We start from the raw sequence: 20,912 nt of genomic DNA, 5'->3' as shown, positions 1-20,912 counted from the left end.
TTTTATTGTGAAAACTTTGGGGTCGTGCTGTAGCACATATACTTTTATTTTGACAAACAGGACAACCAGAACCTGGGGCTTTAATTTTGAAATCTGCAGGGCCGTGTTTCAGTGTAGAAAAAAAACTTGACACTTTTATTTTGAAAACGGGATTGTGGATTAACATTGGAAAACACGAGATGCATTCAGCGGTTCAGGTTCAGAGTGATGAATTTAGAGGAGCAACTTCAGGGTGCATTCAGGGACCTTTGTAAGTTCAATGACTTCTGGGTTGAGTTTAGAGGTTAAGCTGCATAAAACAGCGAGTTTCTCTCTCTCTTTCTATCACTTCCCTTTTCTGTCGAAACGTGGCTGCTGTCGCTGTGAAGGAGAACAGCTGTTTACCACCGCTCTTCATCCACTCTTCATCAGCTCTTCATCCACTCTTCATCAGCTCTTCATCAGCTCTTCTCTCCACCGCAGCAGCAGCAGAGCGACTGTGTTCCACCTGCTAATGGTGAGACTTTTCTGACACACACACACACACACACACACACACACACACACACTGATTTGTGGAAACTTCATTTGCTAATTTGTACATCTGTGCGACACATGAATGGAATTAAAAAATTAAAAATAAAAAGAAATAAACCTTTCTGCATGGAGTTTGCATGTTCTCCCCGTGTGTGCGTGGGTTCTCACCGGGTTCTCCGGCTTCCTCCCACAGTCCAAAAACATGCAATGTGGGGATTAGGTAAATTGGACACTCTAAAATGACCATAGGAGTGAGTGTGAGAGAGAGTGAATGGTTGTTTGTCTCTATTTGTGTGTGGCCCTTTCTGTGCTTTTAGGTGATTTTATGAAAAAATGTGTGTGTGTGTGTGTGATTGTGTGCGTGTGTGCAGGCCTCCTGGTGGCAGAGCTGCAGTATTGCAGCGTTACTGCTCGCGGTTCTGGTGAACCCGGTCTGGACTCAGACCTCCTGCAGCGGCAGAACTGCAGGGGTTCCTGGGATACCGGGAACTCATGGGTCCAACGGCAGAGACGGACCCAAGGGAGAGAAGGGAGACCCAGGTGACGTCACACTGAAAACATCTCATATGTTTGGACTTTGTTATTTTACTTGATTTTTGTGTTTTCAGTGAGTTCAGTGAATTTTGAATCTTAACACACTGCTTTATTTAAGTCATAATTTAAACAATTTAAACATTTTTTTTTAATTAAAGGTTAAGTTCAGGGTTTTTCTTTTAAAATTGTGACTGAGGAACTGCCCCAGAGTCAGTGCTGAGTGAAAAACTGATTTTACCCATTTTATAAAACACAGCATTACAAAGTCCATGTCAGTTTAAGTCGACAATATCTACGTCACATGACCACGACATGACATCTAGCTGTGAAGTCTGTGAAGTCTGTAACCCCTCACTCTCCCACACACACACGCACACGCACACACTCTCACACACACACACACAAACTCACTCTCCCACACCAAAATCCACAGAGAGAACCAGTGACCTGAACCGTTTCCGTATTCGCGTATTTGCTGCGGGTTTTCATATAAAGATGATTCCATTGTTATGTTCAGTCCAGTGAAAGAGTCTGAAACAAATAAAGGTGAAACATTGTCTAGTTTTGAAGATATTTGTTGACCCTAAAAAAGCTTTTGACAAAATAAACCATTGGCTGTTGCTTGTGGCGTCCCCCAGGGGTTAGTGTTGGGGCCCTAGAGTTATAATAGGAGATAACAATTTTATGTTCGATGTTTTTAAGACTAAAACATCAAGACATGTCCTTATGTTTAGTTTTTCTTTGTTTTGGTATCGTCAGGAGAGTCACCAGAGTCTGTGAGTGGCCACAAGGGGGAGACAGGTCTGCAGGGCCCACCAGGCCGGCCTGGGATAAGGGGGGATGTGGGTCTGCCGGGGCTCCAAGGACCTCCAGGCGAGCCGGGGGAGAAGGGACAATCCTCCACCTCTCTGGCCCAAGAGAAACCTTTCTTCTCCCGGAGTCTTCTGACATCAGAGATTCCACAGATCGACACAGACATCGGCTTCAGCGGGTCAGTGAGTGTTTGAAGTCACAGAGTTCACGAGTGGAATGAATCACTCCTCTGCTCTCTGACGCCATGAATACTGTGATCCACCCATTCATGACAAAATAAGATCAAAGTTTATTTTGGTGACATAATTACTCATTTTAGCAACTTAACAAAAGGTCTACGAATTCTACGTCACATGATCACGTCTTTATCTCACTGTGAGACAGAACTTTGTAAACCACTCACTCTCCCACACCAAAGCCCATAGAGAAAATCAGTGATTTTAGCTGCGGGGACACAGGAGCTGCTGGTCCTCTGCTGCCTCGTGTGGTCACTTTGTGTCACTGAGGTCAATCTGAACAAAGGATTTCAAACACTGAAGAGACAAAATCAGACATTTGAACTTAGTGATGGAGGCAGCAGTGGATCAACGACTCCTGTGTGTGTGATGTTAAAATCACGGATTTTCTCTATGAGGTTTGGTGTGGGAGAGTGAGTGCTTTACAGACAGTGAGATAAAGACGTGAAAATGTTTCTTATTGTATTCACAACATGCTCATTTCACTCGTGACTTACTTAAAGTCAAGTCGTGAGAATGCTGTTGCTCGGCAACGACAACAACAACAACAGCAGCAGCAGCAGCAGCAGCTCCTGTGAAGGAAACCATCCATCAGAACATGACGTGGAGGAACAGAGAGAAATAATTCTATGATTGTGAAGTGTGTGTGTGTCATTGTCTCACAGGCAGATTCTCCCTGACCTGGATCCTCAGTTTCACGGACTCTCGCTGACACACGGAATGTTCACGTGTCTCATCAAAGGCGTCTATTTCTTCAGTTACCACATTTTAGCCAAGAGCAGAGTGAGTTCACGTCTTTTACACATTTACAGAATTTTTGAAATGGGGGGGTGTAGGAGGTTCTTACATAGAGGTGAATATGCTCCGTGTCAGGCTGGTGCAAATGTCTGGGACCAGGGGCAACAACAAAAAAACACTGAAGTGTGTAAAGCACTCACTCTGCCACACACACACACACACTCACTCTGCCACACCAAAGTCCAGAGAGAAGATCAGTGATTTTAACATCACAGCTAATCCACTGCTGCCTCCATCACTGAGTTCACACGTCTTCATCTGTGACGTCTTTGTTTGAAATCCTTCACTTTGGTGTGTTTTAGTGACACAAAGTGACCACACGAGGCAGCTTGGACTTTGGTGTGGGAGAGTGAGTCTTCTGTCCCCTCTGGCAGTCATGTTTTAACTGAGAGGCCCGGCAGTTGTTTGCTGTGTTTCTTGTGCAGGAAAAAGATTCCTGCACAAATAAAGGTATAAAAAATATAATAAACTGATTATAAAAGATAATCAGTTTATCTTAATCTCAGTTAAATAAATGAAGGTTAAAGGAAAACAAACAGCAGAACTTTCTAGAATGGATTAAGTACCAGGACTTGTTGCCTCGCCGTGTCCTTGTGTGAACTGTGCCAGTGTTCTTCCTGCTGCTGACTGTACTCACGTCATCGTCCAGGTGTGTCTGAATCTGAAGAGGGGTACCGAGCTTCACCTGGCGCAGTGCGACCATTCGGACGGTTTTCTGGTCACGTCGGGCTCGGCGGTCCTGGAGCTGGAGGCGGGAGACACGGTCTCGCTGCAGGCGACCCGGTTTAACAGCATCGTGACACGCCTCCGCCACACTGGCCACACCTTCACTGGCTTCCTGATCTTCAGCACGGCCTGAAGTCTCGGCTCCTCCTCCACTGGGGTTTTTGGTACACCAGCAGAAAGGATTGGCGCTGACTCAGCGGGGGCGTGTTGCTTGTTTAATCCACAGACTATAAATAAAGCAGGATGTAGTCTCTCGTTTGCAATAAAGAAATAACTCATGTTTTGAAGTCAGTGTTTGAACGTTGACAGAAGTCACGCTGGCGTCTTGTCACATGACCTCACACTCCCACTGAGAGCTGAAAACACCAAGAAATGCCCATGAATCCTTTTACAAGTGGATTCTAGCGCTCAAAATAAACCCGGACATCCATCGCAACTTCACAGTCGCGATCTCGCAATTTGGCATCTCACAGTTCAGTAAACGTGACGGTCAGTTACTAAACATGTGGGTTCTCCAGGAAGAACAACACAACAGATATACAACACACGACAGATACACAACACACGACAGATACACAACACACGACAGATACACAACACACTACAGATACACAACACACGACAGATACACAACACACGACAGATACACAACACACTACAGATACACAACACACTACAGATACACAACACACGACAGATATACAACACACTACAGATACACAACACACGACAGATATACAACACACTACAGATACACAACACACGACACATACACAACACACTACAGATACACAACACACGACACATACACACTACAGATACACAACACACGACAGATATACAACACACTACAGATACACAACACACGACAGATACACAACACACTACAGATACACAACACACGACAGATACACAACACACGACAGATACACAACACACGACAGATATACAACACACGACAGATACACAACACACGACAGATAGACAACACACTTCAGATATACAACACACGACAGATACACAACACACGACAGATAGACACTACAGATACACAACACACGACAGATATACAACACACTACAGATACACAACACACGACAGATACACAACACACGACAGATACACAACACATATGTTACAGAGAGTGTTTGATGAAGTATTATAAATGTCTTGAAAAGGAGAAATCTTTATTGTTCCACATACATAACTGTATCTTTGTTGTGCAATGTTGAAGGTTGGCCAGCAGGTGTCGCCATGTTTCATTGTATCAAATGCTGAAAAACACTGAACTCTTTCAACAAGTGTCACAAATAATAAGGAACATGTTTTGTTGAATTTTGTTTCCATCAATGTTCCTCATCAGATGTTACTGCTTCATCTGAATCACAAACAGTTGATTCATTTACAGAACAGTTGTATTTTTCATTTGTAAATTTAAAACTCCTCACATCCTTCTTTTGGCTGATGAGGATTTCTTTAGCGCTACATTTACCTCTCTGTCCAAAATTATGCAGAGGTTAATTGTTGACTAAAATGTGACATCATCAGTGTTGTCACTGTAGAGCAGTTAAAAAGACTTAAAAATCCTACTTATAATTTCCAAAATCTATATATAATCCCTAATCCCACTGACTGGTCATGAGGTCGACGTCCAACACAAGAATCAAAGCCAACAATGTCCAAATGTAGATCAAAGTTAAAAAGACTTCACATCTGCAACATTTAGCAAAGCAAATGTGTTAAACAGAGGAGTCTGGTGTATTTAGAGACAGCGCTGCTAAAAGCCGGCGATCGTGATTGTGTTTGTGATGCGTCATGGCAGTGCTGTGACTCTGCCCTCGTCGAGGAGGAGCTATGAAGTCGTGGAAAACCATACCAAACCATGTACAGTCGAGCTGAGGTGAGGCATGCCGGGACTGTGGACAGACTGGTCAGTGTAGCGTTGTGATTCCAGAAGATGGCAGTCATGCAAACTGCTGTCAAACCCCATAGAAGTCGTCAAAGTAGAAGAAAAAATGTGGGTCTCACATGGCTGCAGGTGGTGCACTCCACAGGAGGACATGGACTTGGACTCTTCAAAGAGATATTTGTGTGTCGGTGTCTTGCCACGGGACTGCTCTTTGACCTCAGGACTAGGACGTGAAGGCGTCCCTCAGCCTGGTTGACAGTGTTGACAGTGGTTCCGCCTCCCCAATCATAATGTTCCCACTGCAGGTGTCCGGGTTGTCCTCCTCCTCCTCCTCCTCCTCCTCCTGTCTTTTCTTTCAGTGACAACATGCGGGCTTCTGGGAATCGCGTCATTTCCGCAACACAAGCAACAGATGCAGTCTGCACAGAAATGATCCTGTGGTGCGAAACAGACAAGTCAGGCAATGTGAAAGTTTACGCAACATCCAGTATGAACGCTCTGGCTCCACTGCTATCACTTCGTCACAGTGTCTGAGAGCAGCTATCGTCTCTTCAGTCTGGATTTGGACTGTGTCTTTAGTCTGGATCTGGACTGACTCTTCAGTCTGTACATCAACTGTCTCTTCAGTCTGGACCTGAAGTGTCTCTTCAGTCTGGATCTGGACTGTGTCTTCAGTCTGGATCTGGACTGACTCTTCAGTCCGGATCTGAACTGACTCTTCAGTCTGGACCTGAATCTTCTCTTCAATCTGGACTTGACGTGTCTCTTCAGTCTGGACCTGAACTCTCTCTTCACTCTGGACCTGAAGTGTCTCTTCAGTCTGGATCTGGACTGTGTCTTCAGTCTGGATCTGGACTGACTCTACATTCTGGACCTGAACTGACTCTTCAGTCTGGACCTTAACGGTCTCTTCAGTCTGGACCTGAAGTGTCTCCTCAGTCTGGACCTGAACCGTCTCTTCAGTCTGGACCTGAAGTGTCTCTTCAGCCTGGACCTGAACTGACTCTTCAGTCTGGACCTTAACGGTCTCTTCAGTCTGGACCTGAAGTGTCTCCTCAGTATGGACCTGAATGGTCTCTTCAGTCTGGACCTGAAGTGTCTCTTCAGCCTGGACCTGAACTGACTCTTCAGTCTGGACCTGAACTGACTCTTCAGTCTGGACCTGAACAGTCTCTTCAGTCTGGACCTGAAGTGTCTCCTCAATCTGTACCTGGACGGTCTCTTCAGTCTGGACCTGGATGGACTCTTCAGTCTGGACCTGAATGGTCTCTTCAGTCTGGACCTGGACTGCCTCTTCAGTCTGGACCTGAAGTGTCTCTTCAGTCTGGACCTGGACTGACTCTTCAGTCTGGACCTGAATGGTCTCTTCAGTCTGGACCTGGACTGACTCTTCAGTCTGGACCTGGACTGACTCTTCAGTCTGGACCTGAACGGTCTCTTCAGCCTGGACCTGGACTGTCTCCTCACAGGGAGGCAGACTGTCTCCTCCTCCGGCCTTGAGCTTGAACAGATGCTGAAGGTAAAACGATCGCTGAGCGCTATACTCCTCAATCTGTACCTGGACGGTCTCTTCAGTCTGGACCTGGATGGACTCTTCAGTCTGGACCTGAATGGTCTCTTCAGTCTGGACCTGGACTGCCTCTTCAGTCTGGACCTGAAGTGTCTCTTCAGTCTGGACCTGGACTGACTCTTCAGTCTGGACCTGAATGGTCTCTTCAGTCTGGACCTGGACTGACTCTTCAGTCTGGACCTGGACTGACTCTTCAGTCTGGACCTTAACGGTCTCTTCAGTCTGGACCTGAAGTGTCTCCTCAGTCTGGACCTGAACGGTCTCTTCAGTCTGGACCTGAAGTGTCTCTTCAGCCTGGACCTGAACTGACTCTTCAGTCTGGACCTTAACGGTCTCTTCAGTCTGGACCTGAAGTGTCTCCTCAGTATGGACCTGAATGGTCTCTTCAGTCTGGACCTGAAGTGTCTCTTCAGCCTGGACCTGAACTGACTCTTCAGTCTGGACCTGAACTGACTCTTCAGTCTGGACCTGAACCGTCTCTTCAGTCTGGACCTGAAGTGTCTCCTCAATCTGTACCTGGACGGTCTCTTCAGTCTGGACCTGGATGGACTCTTCAGTCTGGACCTGAATGGTCTCTTCAGTCTGGACCTGGACTGCCTCTTCAGTCTGGACCTGGACTGCCTCTTCAGTCTGGACCTGAAGTGTCTCTTCAGTCTGGACCTGGACTGACTCTTCAGTCTGGACCTGAATGGTCTCTTCAGTCTGGACCTGGACTGACTCTTCAGTCTGGACCTGGACTGACTCTTCAGTCTGGACCTGAACGGTCTCTTCAGCCTGGACCTGGACTGTCTCCTCACAGGGAGGCAGACTGTCTCCTCCTCCGGCCTTGAGCTTGAACAGATGCTGAAGGTAAAACGATAGCTGAGCGCTATACTCCTCAATCTGTACCTGGACGGTCTCTTCAGTCTGGACCTGGATGGACTCTTCAGTCTGGACCTGAATGGTCTCTTCAGTCTGGACCTGGACTGCCTCTTCAGTCTGGACCTGAAGTGTCTCTTCAGTCTGGACCTGGACTGACTCTTCAGTCTGGACCTGAATGGTCTCTTCAGTCTGGACCTGGACTGACTCTTCAGTCTGGACCTGGACTGACTCTTCAGTCTGGACCTGAACGGTCTCTTCAGCCTGGACCTGGACTGTCTCCTCACAGGGAGGCAGACTGTCTCCTCCTCCAGCCTTGAGCTTGAACAGATGCTGAAGGTAAAACGATCGCTGAGCGCTATACTCAGATTTTAGATTCTCCATTTCTTTCAGAAGAATCATTTCTGCTAACTTGTGCTTGATCTCTTGTCCTATCTTCTGACAGAGAACTTCCTGCTCAGTCCGCAGGTTTCGGAGTAAAAGCTGATACTGTGACACGCTGTCTGCGTGACGGTCCTTCTCTTTTTTAAGTTCTTGTTGAAGGAGGTCAACGCACTGACTCACTTTGTGGAACACAGCTTCACATCTGCGGTTCTCCTCGTGGTGTGAGGCTCTGATCCTCTTCAGTTCTTCCCTCTCCACGTCGAGCTCCTCGATCATCTTCTGACACCATGCCGCCTGCTCATACTTCATGTTGTTCACTGAGAGGCAGCTCCGTGCTGCAGTGTCTTCCATAGCCTTGGTTTGTTCACCAAAGTTAACCTGAAGCTCTTCGACCTCCTGCCTCAGAGTAAGGACATCGGCTTCATTCTTTGTCCTGCTCAGTTGTTTCAAAGCTTTGACTCGCTCCAGTTCTTTTTGGAGAATGTGTATCTTCTTGCTCTCCACATGAAGGTCATGCGTCATGTCTTTCCGGATCGCTTCCAAGTCAGCGCTCAGCGTTTTTTCCCGGAGTTCATTTGTCAACATTCTGAGGATCCACTGCGTCTCCCTCTGCGCCTCAAGCTCCTCCGCCATCATTCGATTACGTTCAGCCTGCTGCGTCAAAGAGAGGGTACCAAGGATCTCCAACGATCCCCTGCTTTAATGAAAGCCGTCGGTTGTCCTTCTGAGTCTTGAGAGGTTGATTTGGGTATTTAATGATGTGATTGTTAAGACGTTGTAGCTGAGCAGATGATGGGATTCTGGCAGGCTGCACACGAGAGCTGTAATGCTGAAGTTCTTTATCTCAGTTCCTCTCCTCAGTCTCATCCTCTTTCAGTGCAGTCGAGAGCTTCCAAACATTTGCCTTCACTGACCCTTTCTATATATTATCAAAGGACGTTTGCCTATGTTATACATGCTCCACAGACAGTGACACATCAAAGCCACTCAGTCTTTCTTCCACTCATGTGGAAAATGTGGGGTTGGCCGGTTTGGGGAGCCATTCTCTTTTGAGTTGGCCGCATTGAATTGGGTTGTTTGATTGTCTCTAGTTGGCCTCAGTGGCCTGTGGAGGGCATCGTTGCACCGTGAAGACTGAGATCTTTGAGCTGCATTTGAGGAACTTTGAACTGTTCCACATGTCAGTGTACAGCCTGCTGGAAAGGATTGGAGGAAGAAGAAGAGGTGATTTAAGAGACAAAAGAGGGAGGAGCAGACAGAGGATGGTGGAAGGTTGAAGAATGAATGCAGGCGTTTACGCCAAACGCAAATTTCCACTGCAGTGTTGTGCAACATCATCAGCCGGTCGAGCCCAAACGTACAAACAGTCCTCCATTTTGTGCAGAATCTGGCCAATCTAGAGCAAATCTATACGATATGTCACAATAAAACAAATAAACACGAAATTGTTTCAGTTTTATTTTTACAAAAGGTACAGGACTCATCGTCAGGGTTGATGTTATGTAGGATTTTGAAATGCACTTCTTTTGCTTTATTTAAAGTACAGTATGTGTCAGCCTCGTATAAAAGTACCTTAAAGGGATACTTAAGTAAAAGTACAAGTATGTTACCAGAAGTATGTTTTTTTTATAATTTTACTTACGTAAAAGTCCTAAAAGTTTATGACATTTACTGTACTTAATTATCAAGTCATTTTCTGATACAAAATGTACATAATGTACACAATTTATTGTGGAAATGTAGTGGAGTAACAGTATACAACAAGTAAAAGTACTCAGTGAGTAAAAGCACACACTTTATTTAGGAAATGTAGTGGAGTTGAAGTTGCCAGGAATACAGTAAAGTACTGATATGTGAATTGTGTACTTAAATACAGTAACAAATTGTTTGTACTGTAAAAATCTTGGCTCTCGGCACAGCTCTGATCTTTCTTTGAAAACACTGGCGTATAATGGTTATTATTATTATTATTATTATCATTATTATTATTATTATTATTATCATAATAATTATTATTAGTAGTACATTTTTCTACCTGTTAGTTCAGTTCCATCCAGCATTCGCGCAGGTGCAGTTACTGCTCGCTGTGTTATTAACGGCTGTGTGCACGTTGAGTGACGTCAGAAGTGACGTCAGCGACGCAGCGCTGTGTTGCAGAGTCATTGCGACCGTAAACAAGAGACAATTCTGGAGTGAGCGGGGCCTCAACGTCCGCGCAGCGCGTCCCCGCAGATATTGATATTAATAATCCACGAATGCGAGTCTTGTGTACACGCACAGTGTTTACAAAGGTCTCGACTTGCGGTTTATATATATTTATATATTTTTATTTTATTTTGTTTACAGTCGGACACAGCTAGCTTCTGAAGCTAGCTTCTCGGTAACGTCACCTAGCCTTAGCTGTCGTTAGCCTCCCTGGCTGCCAAACATCCGCGCGCCCGTGGCGGGGGGAGCACCCTTTATGCCCCCGGGTTCGTCTTTCTCTACAGTGGCCAGGACTTCTTGAACCGTGAGTATCACCCACCGAGTGTCGGCGGGGTTGTCGAACCGCTCCACGAGTCCCGATCGCGGCGTCCCACGGACTGTTGGCATGTTAGCATAGCATAGGCGAAGGTAGCTGTTAGCATTAGCATTAGGCAGGAGGGGGGGGGGGCTTATGAAACGCTGGTGTTTACCAGCAGCCTGTGCTGCTAAAGGGTTCTACTCTGTGATTGTATATTAGTGCACTAAAGGGGTCAGTGTGGTGGATTGTTGTTGTTGTTGTTGTTGTTGTTGTTGTTGTCATCGATTCATTGTCAAATTAGTCGTCATAATTCATAGTATGTACATTTTTTTTTACACCTTGGTTTCTTCCATCACGTCAGTCCCACAGTTGCAATTTATTGTGTCTGTTATTAAACAAAAGCATGAGCTCCTCCCAAACAGTGTTGGCAGGTCTGAAAACAAGCGACTTATCGCTGTCTTATAATAAACCACAACAAAACAGATGTGAACATGTGCAAATCAATTGTAGCCAGTTGTAAACCTCTAATAATTAGACTTTGTGCACACACAAAGTCCTGGAATTGAAGTCCTGGAATCCCACCTGTTCCAGGACTTCAAACCAATGTCATAAAATAGAACCAAACTCAGATTTTCCCTCTTTCACTTTAAATGTCTCTCAGCAATAAAGAAAGACGTTCAAACTGACTAAAGACGGGCATTAACTAGCATTAATTATCCATCCTCCAGCAAACCATCGCTCAAGTTCTCCCAAGTTCCCAACCAGAGAAAATAAAAAAATCAACCTACTCTATCTCTGATTAGCTGATACTTTATCAGAACCAGAGCCGATCAGAATCAGGGTGCGGGTGGGAAAAACTCTGCTGTCACCTGTGTGTATGTACAAATACGCAAACACATTAGCAACTAGCGGTATTTGTAAGAGACTTTACAGAAAAACAAGCCGAACATCGCTTTTAAGAAGCTGATATCATTCAAGTGTGTTTACACACGTGTTAAAAGTCTTAATTTTAGTCAGACTAAGACAGTACTTTGGTGTACCGGTACGCAAAAGCCGTGGTTCGCTACTTTTTCGGTACAGAAAGAAATAAAGAAACATTCAATTGTTTTTTATTTATTGACAAGTTTAAATGACTGAACAGATTGAACTGTAAACATGACAGTGGCAAAGTGCCCATAGTTTCCTGAACAAAGAACGTGTTTTGTTTTATAGATAAGAAAATAAAAGGTAAGATTAAGGTAAGAATGCACCTACTATGGACAAAAGTTAAAGGTGTATGTGAAAGTTTTCAAATAAATAAATGGCATAATTATATCATGTATAAAATAAATATCAATTATAGTGCAGTGTGTAGAATATACTGGGTTCAGTTAGTCTAACAGTGTCAGCTTGTACTTTGTACTTTCAAGGCACATATTCATTTGTTAAATATGAAAATGAAGCCATAACGAAGGAGATTTATCAAAAATCTTAATAAAGACTGCTTAAATGTCAGGTTTATAATGTTTGGACATATTTTGATAATAAAAATATTCACGCATGTACCAAAAATACAGTTGACCATTACACCCCCAGCCTTAGTCAGACTAACATTCCTGGATCATGTGATTCATAGTCCGATTACTCGTGCACGTATGCACTTAGTCAGACTGCATCCGGATTTGGTGTTCAGCACATGCACCAGTATTTCCTCCCCGGTCTTTGACCCAGAAGTAGAAGGAGACGACACGACTAACCAATCGTTTATCTACACAGTTGATAAGTCCTTTCTAAATGTGATTGATGGGTTGCTGCTGTGTTCTTGGCATCACAATGGCTCTGCTTCAGTTTCTCACACATAGAAAGTGCAGTTTGACATGTGACTGTATTTAAATGTCTACAAAAAAAAACGACACAGTTTCTTTTGTAGTTTCACTTAGAACTGATATCAGTCCCGCCCTCCATGTCACTGTCACAACACATCCTGTTCTCATTTCAGAGTAAAAGCACTTTTTTAGTGCATAGAAGTATATAAAAGTAAACAACAACTCAAACTGTTGCCGTTGTGTGTTTGTGTTGCAGCTGGGTGGCTGGTCAGAGCGTCCTCCTCCCACCATGGAGGCAGGAGGGAAGGACTGCGAGGAGGAGACACTGCAGACGGCGTTTAAGAAGCTCAGGGTGGACGCGGAGAGGTAAATTACTGCACCACACTTCTCTTCATGCTGTTTAGCTGTGTTTCCACCAAGTGGAGCAGTTCAGTTTGGTGCTGTACAGTGGCCACGTATCACCCCCACTAGCTCAGCTGGTTGGGGTTCGAATCCCTGCTGTGTTCGCTCCGCTCATTTTATTCCCACTGTAAAAGCAGAGAGAGAGTCCATCACCGACGTCCGCTTCTCAGGACCATCATTCCTAAACGGTTGAATAACTGCCAGATATAAATCCAGATGGCCTGATTATCATGATGTCATAAGAGGGTTATTGTGTATACATGTGTGTATATGTATATATATATATATATATATATATATATATATGTATATATAAATATATATATATACACAACTGTGTGAACATGTCTCTGTGGCAAACCTTCCCTCTTCTTCTTCTCCTCAGTTTACCCGGAGCTGTGAGCGTGTCGGAGGCGTTGGCTCCCAGAGCGGCTCCTCGGCCCGGTTCAGACGCCAACGGAGCCAAGACCAAGCTCAGCAGTCCGAAGGACAACTGGCACGGGTGTGTGGAGGCGCCGCCACTGTGTGATGTTCAGTGGGTTTTTTGTTGTTGCTGTTTTTATTACCTTTTTTTTCTGCTCTGCTTTCAGCTGTACGAGGAAATCGTCCAGAGGAGCAGCGAGGACGCAGCGCCGCCGCAGGTCCAAGTCGCCCATCCTTCACCCGCCGAAGTTCACATACTGCAGCACCTCCACAGCCTCCGCTCTGTCGCCCTCCGGTGGCTGCCTGAAGCACCAGCGCCTGGCCACTCCCGAGCCTGCGGAGCCACGCCCTCCGCTCGACACAAGGTCCGCCTCTGCTAAGAAAGAGCTCCCGCCTTCAGGCAACTCCGGCCACGTCTCTCCCCTGGTTTTCGGATCTTGTGCTGGTTTTGAGACACTAGTTGGCGCCGCGGTTTCCTCGCCATCCTTGGAGAACCCCGGTGTCGCTTCTGTCGCGGGGGCAGGTGTCCAGTCGGGCAAGGAGGGCGATTTGGAGAAAAGTGCCTGTGCCGGAGCAGCGTCAGGATCACCGAGGCGCGCCGAGGCCGCCGACTTCAGAGCTTTGTCTGAGCTGCACTGCTCTGTAGGTGGCGCCAGCATGCCGTGCTGCTGCTGCTGCTGCGCCCAGAAGAGCAGCCCTGACTCCCAGGAGCGCGTCCAGGGCGCCGACCATCAGTGCCAGTGTCAGTCGCATCCTCAGGGCTGGCACGGCGTGGAGGTTTACTCCTTCACGGGTCTCCGTGACGTCATCTCGGAGTGCGAGCAGAGCCTGCCGAGCCACGGCGGCTCCGCCCCCAGAACTCCGAACAGTAACGCTGCCGCCTCGACGACATCGTCGCCGCTCCCGTCGGGGTCGCCGCGCTCGTGTTCGGAGCAGGCGCGCGGCTACGTGGACGACATCACAATAGAGGACCTTTCTGGCTACATGGAGTATTATCTGTACATCCCCAAGAAGATGTCGCACATGGCTGAGATGATGTACACTTAGAAACGGGCGCGTCACCGCGGCTCGGGCAGGAAAGTCAAATTTAAATTATAAGGACGTTAAAAAAGTGATTTTTATGCTGATGTTTCCATGGCCCCGCCCCCGTCTCGTCTCACTGATACAAACATGAATCTGTTTTGACGTGACGCCACGTGGATGGATGAGTTTCTTGTTTGTTTTTTAAATTTAATTTAACTTTCTGTTGACATGAAGTTGCCAAAGCATCGAGCAGAACGTGTAAAGTCACGCGTGAACATGTTTGTGATGTCGGGATTTAATTTCCTTCAAAAAAGACACAAAAAAAATAAATGCTTTTGTTGGAAAACTCAAGTTTCGCATTTTTTCTTTCTTCTAAACGTACGTTTCAGAGACAGACGTTAAAATGTGTTAAGTTAGAAAAAAGGTTTAAAATGAGCTTAAAATAAAGGTAGGGTTGGATTTGGTTTGAGTTCAGATTCAAAATTATTATTATTACAGAAATCTGAGATTAGGAAAAAAGTCAGAAATCTGAGATTAAGGTTAAAATTGGGAATCTGAGGGGAAAAAACCCCTCAGAATTCTGTGCTTAATAAACAATAAAAAAGCCCTTTATCTTTTTAAAGGAACAGGTGCTAAAGTTCTCAGTATATTAATACAATATTGTGTAAAAGGCCAGAAATACAGAAGGTAAATTTAGAGTTTTCTGCCTGAGGATCTGTGAAGAACAGTGAGTTATAAATATTCTTATTTCTGTATCTTTCTGAAAAACTCTAAAGACCAGAAGTAGACACTCAAACTCTCTATCCCTTTAAGTGCTATTTTAGTTACATTTACATCCCTTTCATCAAACTGATGTTTGTAAACCACTCACTCTCACACACCAAAGTCCACAGAGAAAATCAGTGATTTTGACATCACACACACGGGAGTTGTTGATCCACTGCTGCCTTCATCACTAAGTTCAAATGTGTCATTTTGTCATTTTTGTCATTTTAAATCCTTTATTCAGATTGACCTCAGTGACACAGAGTGACCACACGAGGGCAGCAGTGGACCAGCATCTCCTGTGTCCCCGCAGATAAAATCACTGATTTTCTCTATGGGCCAGAGGTCTTTATATAAACATCCATTTGGATTCACAGCGTTTACATTGAAATATCATTATATATTTTTATATACTATTAAATACATTATTATTAAATACATTACTATTAAATACACATTTTTCTTTCATTGTGAAACTTTCAGAGGAAAACCAGAGCAGTCGGCTCAGGCGTTCTCACGGTGTCACATGTGATGATGATGATGATGATGATGATGACGTACGTTTGTGGGAGGCCTGGTCTTCATCCCCCACTGTACTCTGCGACCTCTGACCTCTTTGCCCGGGGCGTTCAGAGGGAAAACTTCCACGTTTCCAAACCATGACGTCACGTTTGTACGGAAACTGTCCTGGTGCTGTTTATGTACATGTATGTATGTATATATGTATATATGTGTATATGTATTTACAGTGGGGCAAAAAAGTATTTAGTCAGCCACCGATTGTGCAAGTTCTCCCACTTAAAATGATGACAGAGGTCTGTAAGTTTCATCATAGGTACACTTCAACCGTGAGAGACAGAATGTGAAAAAGAAATCCTGGAAATCACATTGTAGGATTTTTAAAGAATTTATTTGTAAATTATGGTGGAAAATAAGTATTTGGTCACCTACAAACAAGCAAGATCTCTGGCTCTCACAGACCTGTAACTTATTCTTTAAGAATGGCACCTGTTTGAACTTATTATCTGTATAAAAGATAAAATGGAAGACATACAAGACCATTGATAATCTCCCTCGATCTGGAGCTCCACGCAAGATCTCATCCCGTGGGGTCAAAATGATCATGAGAACAGTGAGCAAAAATCTCACAACTACACGGGGGAACCTGGTGAAGGACCTGCAGAGAGCTGGGACCAAAGTAACAAAGGTTACCATCAGTAATACACTACGCCGACAGGGACTCAAATCCTGCAGTGCCAGACGTGTCCCCCTGTTTAAGCCAGTACGTGTCCAGGGCAGGCCCGTCCGAAGTTTGCCAGAGAGCATCTGGATGATCCAGAAGAGGATTGGGAGAATGTCATGTGGTCAGATGAAACCAAAATAGAACTTTTTGGTACAAACTCAACTCGTCGTGTTTGGAGGAAGAAGAATGCTGAGTTGCATCCCAAGAACACCATACCTACTGTGAAGCATGGGGGTGGAAACATCATGCTTTGGGGCGGTTTTTCTGCAAAGGGGACAGGATGACTGATCCGTGTTAAGGAAAGAATGAATGGGGCCATGTATTGTGAGATTTTGAGCCAAAACCTGGAGCATTGAAGATGAAACGTGGCTGGGTCTTCCTGCATGACAATGACCCCAAACACACCGTCCGGGCAAAGAAGGAGTGGCTCCGTAAAAAGCATTTCAAAGTCCTGGAGTGGCCTAGCCAGTCTCCAGACCTCAACCCCATAGAAAATCTGTGGAGGAAGTTGAAAGTCTGTGTTCAACACAGTGTGTTGCCCGGCGACAGCCCCAAAACATCACTGCTCTAGAGGAGATCTGCATGGAGGAATGGGCCAAAACACCACAGTGTGTGCAAACCTGGTGAAGACCTAAATTAAATGTTAGACCTCTGTCATTGCCAACAAAGGTTATATTACAAAGTACTGAGTTGAACTTTTGTTATTGACCAAATACTTATTTTCCACCATAATTTACAAATAAATTCTTTAAAAATCCTACAATGTGATTTCCAGGAAATTTGTTTCACATTCTGTCTCTCATGGTTGAAGTGTACCTATGATGAAAATTACAGACCTCTGTCATCATTTTAAGTGGGAGGTCCTGCACAATCGGTGGTGGTGGACTGAATACTTTTTTGTCACATTTTGGACGACATACTAAAGCATGACTTTTTTGTCACATTTTGTTCTTCATGTTCTTGTAAACATAAAGCTGGTTATGTACTGCAGTTTGCCACTAGGGGGCGATCCAGATCCTCCACTGCTGTGGAGATGGTGTGTTGCATGAAGGCATCACACACACACACACAGAGGATCATGTTACATTGACTAAGTGCATGAAGTATGTGGGTTTTACCTCCGGATGGGTCTCCTGGGGGGCGGAGCCTCTGGAACCGCCCCCCGACCTGAACTCAGAGGCCAACGCTGGATTTACTGTACCTTCAAACACACATGGAGCTCATTTAACTCCACACACACACACGTACACACACACACACACACACACACACAGAATCACATTTATTGATGGAAATCCCCAATTAAAGGGAGGAGTTGTCAAAAAAAGCTCAAGAGGAATAAAGATCATCTTCTAACCACAACGTTGGAAGTTCCTCTGGTCTGCGTGCCGCAGTGCCCTTGAGCAGAACATTAAAAATGCACATAAAACAAACATGTTTTAACATTTTAATTCCTCAAAGTTGGACAAACACATGCAGCTTACGTGGTTGGGAGTTCAGTTACTGTCGCATGTTTATATTACGTTGGACTCAAACTGGTCCCGTGGTTCTTTTTCCAACAGGGAACTGAGGTTTGTAAACTGCTCACTCTCCCACACCAAAGTCCATAGAGAAAATTAGTGATTTTAGCTCACGGGGACAAAGGAGCTGCTGGTCCTCTGCTGCCTCGTGTGGTCACTTTGAGGATTTCAAATGACGAATTTACAAAATAGGAAGATTGAACTGAGTGATGGAGGCAGCAGTGGATCAACAAGTCCTATGTGTGTGATGTTGAAATCACTGATTTTCTCTATGGGCTTTGGTGTCTGTCTCACAGTGAGATAAAGACGTGATCATGTGACCGAGATGTCGTAGACTTAAGCTGAAGCAGATTTGATCAGGTGAGTCTTTTTGTTTTGTCAGAGTCTGCAACGCTGCAGAAATCCCCGAACTGATCCTTTAATGCTGTTTTATGATGCTCATATGTCAGTGCATGTGTGTGTGTGTGTGTGTGTGTGTGTGTGGAGACAGCACACGCTGACCTTGTGTGTTGTTGTCTCGGTGAGAACGAGGTCTCGCTGTGCGCAGGAGTGTGTTACATGGGTTTTGTGCGTTCTTCATTGTGCCGCGTTTGGCAGGTCACGGCGCCGCGTAACGCGATCCTCCCAGGACTCCGGTGATTTTGGAGAACAATGCGGGAGGTGTAACGGTGCCCGCGTTGTTTTTTAGCGTCTCAGTAGAGTCTGATATGATCCTCATCACGTCTGAGTTTCAGGTGAAGAGGAACAATGAGCGAGTTTCTGCGTTTTATCACAATGATTCGTTCTGATTCGACGAGCGATGCAGGGCGACACCTGTGAACATGGATCACCTGATTCACGGACACACTAATGTGTTACCTTTAAAACTCACAACTGTCACTGTTATTACTGAGAAATTCAATCATAATAAATAATATTGGGACGTTGTACCTACTTTTCATTGACGTCCACTCTACTTTGGAAAGTTTGAGTCGTTAAATCTTGACTGATGTTTAAAAAAAAAAATAATGACCTGTGTTTTAGAAAGTGAGACTTTTATTTTGACAAACAGCTTTAGTGTGGACAAACACAAATAGAGATGGGGACTTTTATTTTGAAAACAGCAAGGTTGGATAATGGTGTGGATGAACAGAAACTGAGACTCTTATTTTGAAAACTGCAGGGTTGTATGTTAGTGTGGATGAACAGAATCTGAGACTCTTATTTTGAAAACTCCAGGGTTGTATGTGAGTGTGGATGAATAGAAACTGAGACTCTTATTTTGAAAACTGCAAGGTTATGTGGTAGTGTGGATGAATAGAAACTGAGACTCTTATTTTGAAAACTGCAGGGTTGTGTGTTAGTGTGGACAAACAAACTAAGACTCTATTTTGAAAACTCCGGGGTTGTGTGTTTGTGTGGACAAACAGTAACTGTAACTATTATTTTGAAAACTCCAGGGTTGTATGTTAGTGTGGATGAACAGAATCTGAGACTCTTATTTTGAAAACTCCAGGGTTGTATGTTAGTGTGGATGAACAGAATCTGAGACTCTTATTTTGAAAACTCCAGGGTTGTATGTTAGTGTGGATGAATAGAAACTGAGACTCTTATTTTGAAAACTGCAGGGTTGTGTGTTAGTGTGGACAAACAAACTGAGACTCTTATTTTGAAAACTGCAGGGTTGTATGTTAGTATGTACGAATAGAAACTGAGACTCTTATTTTGAAAACTGCAGGGTTGTGTGTTAGTGTGGACAAACAGAAACTGAGACTCTTATTTTGAAAACTGCAGGGTTGTATGTTAGTATGTACGAATAGAAACTGAGACTCTTATTTTGAAAACTGCAGGGTTGTGTGTTAGTGTGTGTCCAGATTTCTGCTGGTTGGTCTTTCCAGCTCAATACTCCCCTCTGGAAAGGGTAACCAGAACAAGTATGGCGGGCACAACTCGACTGTCTTTCTGGAGGTTTATTCCACATACACGGTTAAGCAGCAGTCAGTTAGCAGTTAGACAGTTTGTTAGCTACTAACCACAGTCAGTTAGAGAGTCAGTCAGGTTATAAAACCGACAAGTCGTACAGGTTCTGATGATAGATTGATTTACAAAGGCGCATACGAAAGCAATACATAACAAAACATGGCTTTGACGATGCACCTTAAAGGCACTTTAAAGGCAACGGTGCTTTGATACCAGTTACAACAATGAACAGATAAATAGAATGAAAGACAAATAGCTTTGCCTGCTAGAAAGTTCTACACCTCCCACTTGGCTTACTGATTCTTAAATCCAAGTAGGCCACAACAACCACAAATTTTGCCTTTCGAAATGGCTACATTGCTGGGTACGAACGTGTTACACACAATTTTACCTTTCAAATGGGTACATAAAGCTACATCACGGGGTATGAACGTATTACACACGATATGAATAACAGATACAAATGACAAATAAAGGTTTCACATTGTCCTTGATGACGCAGTGACGCCCTTTACCAAAACACACCACCACCTCTCGTGGAGGATGGTGGAGGGGGGGTCTTGATCCTTTTTCTTTCCGAAACACACCACCACCTCTCGTGGAGGATGGTGGAGGGGGGGTCTTGATCCCTTTTTCCGAAACACACCATCATGTGATGGGGAATCTATTTCTGTTCCTCCACTGGCAACAGAACCACCAGCCTTCTGACATCTCTGTGAAGGATGGTGGAGGGACGGTTCTCCTTTTCTTTGCCTTTCCCACTTTGTCCACTGGAAACCGGACAACTTTGGCACGTCCTCACATTCACATCTCGTACTACGCCTTTCACATCAGGATGGGCCTCCACAACTCAACCGAGCCTAAACTGGCCTCTCAGTGCATTCTGGTCAGCCAACCACACTAAGTCTCCCACCGTGACGTTCCT

At 44.7% G+C, this 20,912-nt stretch overlaps 2 protein-coding genes across 2 annotated transcripts; both read left to right on the top strand.

Annotated features, from left to right (window-relative positions):
* The first annotated feature begins 243 nt into the window (after positions 1-243).
* On the top strand, positions 244-3,904 carry LOC131460314 (complement C1q subcomponent subunit B-like). Its single transcript, XM_058630690.1, has 5 exons — positions 244-496; positions 888-1,056; positions 1,810-2,041; positions 2,765-2,882; positions 3,547-3,904. The coding sequence occupies exons 1-5, from the start codon at positions 260-262 to the stop codon at positions 3,754-3,756; spliced, it is 966 nt and encodes a 321-aa protein (XP_058486673.1). The 5' UTR covers positions 244-259; the 3' UTR covers positions 3,757-3,904.
* A 6,590-nt stretch (positions 3,905-10,494) lies between these two features.
* On the top strand, positions 10,495-14,851 carry oser1 (oxidative stress responsive serine-rich 1). Its single transcript, XM_058632852.1, has 4 exons — positions 10,495-10,853; positions 12,909-13,018; positions 13,440-13,556; positions 13,645-14,851. Exons 2-4 carry the CDS (start codon positions 12,942-12,944, stop codon positions 14,522-14,524), a joined length of 1,074 nt encoding a protein of 357 aa, XP_058488835.1. The 5' UTR covers positions 10,495-10,853; positions 12,909-12,941; the 3' UTR covers positions 14,525-14,851.
* Positions 14,852-20,912: the final 6,061 nt, after the last annotated feature.

This window comes from Solea solea, chromosome 6, assembly GCF_958295425.1.
Source record: "Solea solea chromosome 6, fSolSol10.1, whole genome shotgun sequence".
NCBI lineage: Eukaryota > Metazoa > Chordata > Actinopteri > Pleuronectiformes > Soleidae > Solea > Solea solea.
This window is presented reverse-complemented; position numbering and strand designations above follow the sequence as displayed.

Bases quoted from the DNA above. Each gene is read 5' to 3' on its own strand.
- oser1 (XM_058632852.1), top strand. From the start codon at position 12,942: ATGGAGGCAGGAGGGAAGGACTGCGAGGAGGAGACACTGCAGACGGCG. The intron at 13,019-13,439 runs GTAAATTACTGC...TCTTCTCCTCAG, and splicing joins CTCAGGGTGGACGCGGAGAG to TTTACCCGGAGCTGTGAGCG. The intron at 13,557-13,644 runs GTGTGTGGAGGC...CTCTGCTTTCAG, and splicing joins CCGAAGGACAACTGGCACGG to CTGTACGAGGAAATCGTCCA.
- LOC131460314 (XM_058630690.1), top strand. From the start codon at position 260: ATGACTTCTGGGTTGAGTTTAGAGGTTAAGCTGCATAAAACAGCGAGT. The intron at 497-887 runs GTGAGACTTTTC...GCGTGTGTGCAG, and splicing joins CTGTGTTCCACCTGCTAATG to GCCTCCTGGTGGCAGAGCTG. The intron at 2,883-3,546 runs GTGAGTTCACGT...GTCATCGTCCAG, and splicing joins ACATTTTAGCCAAGAGCAGA to GTGTGTCTGAATCTGAAGAG.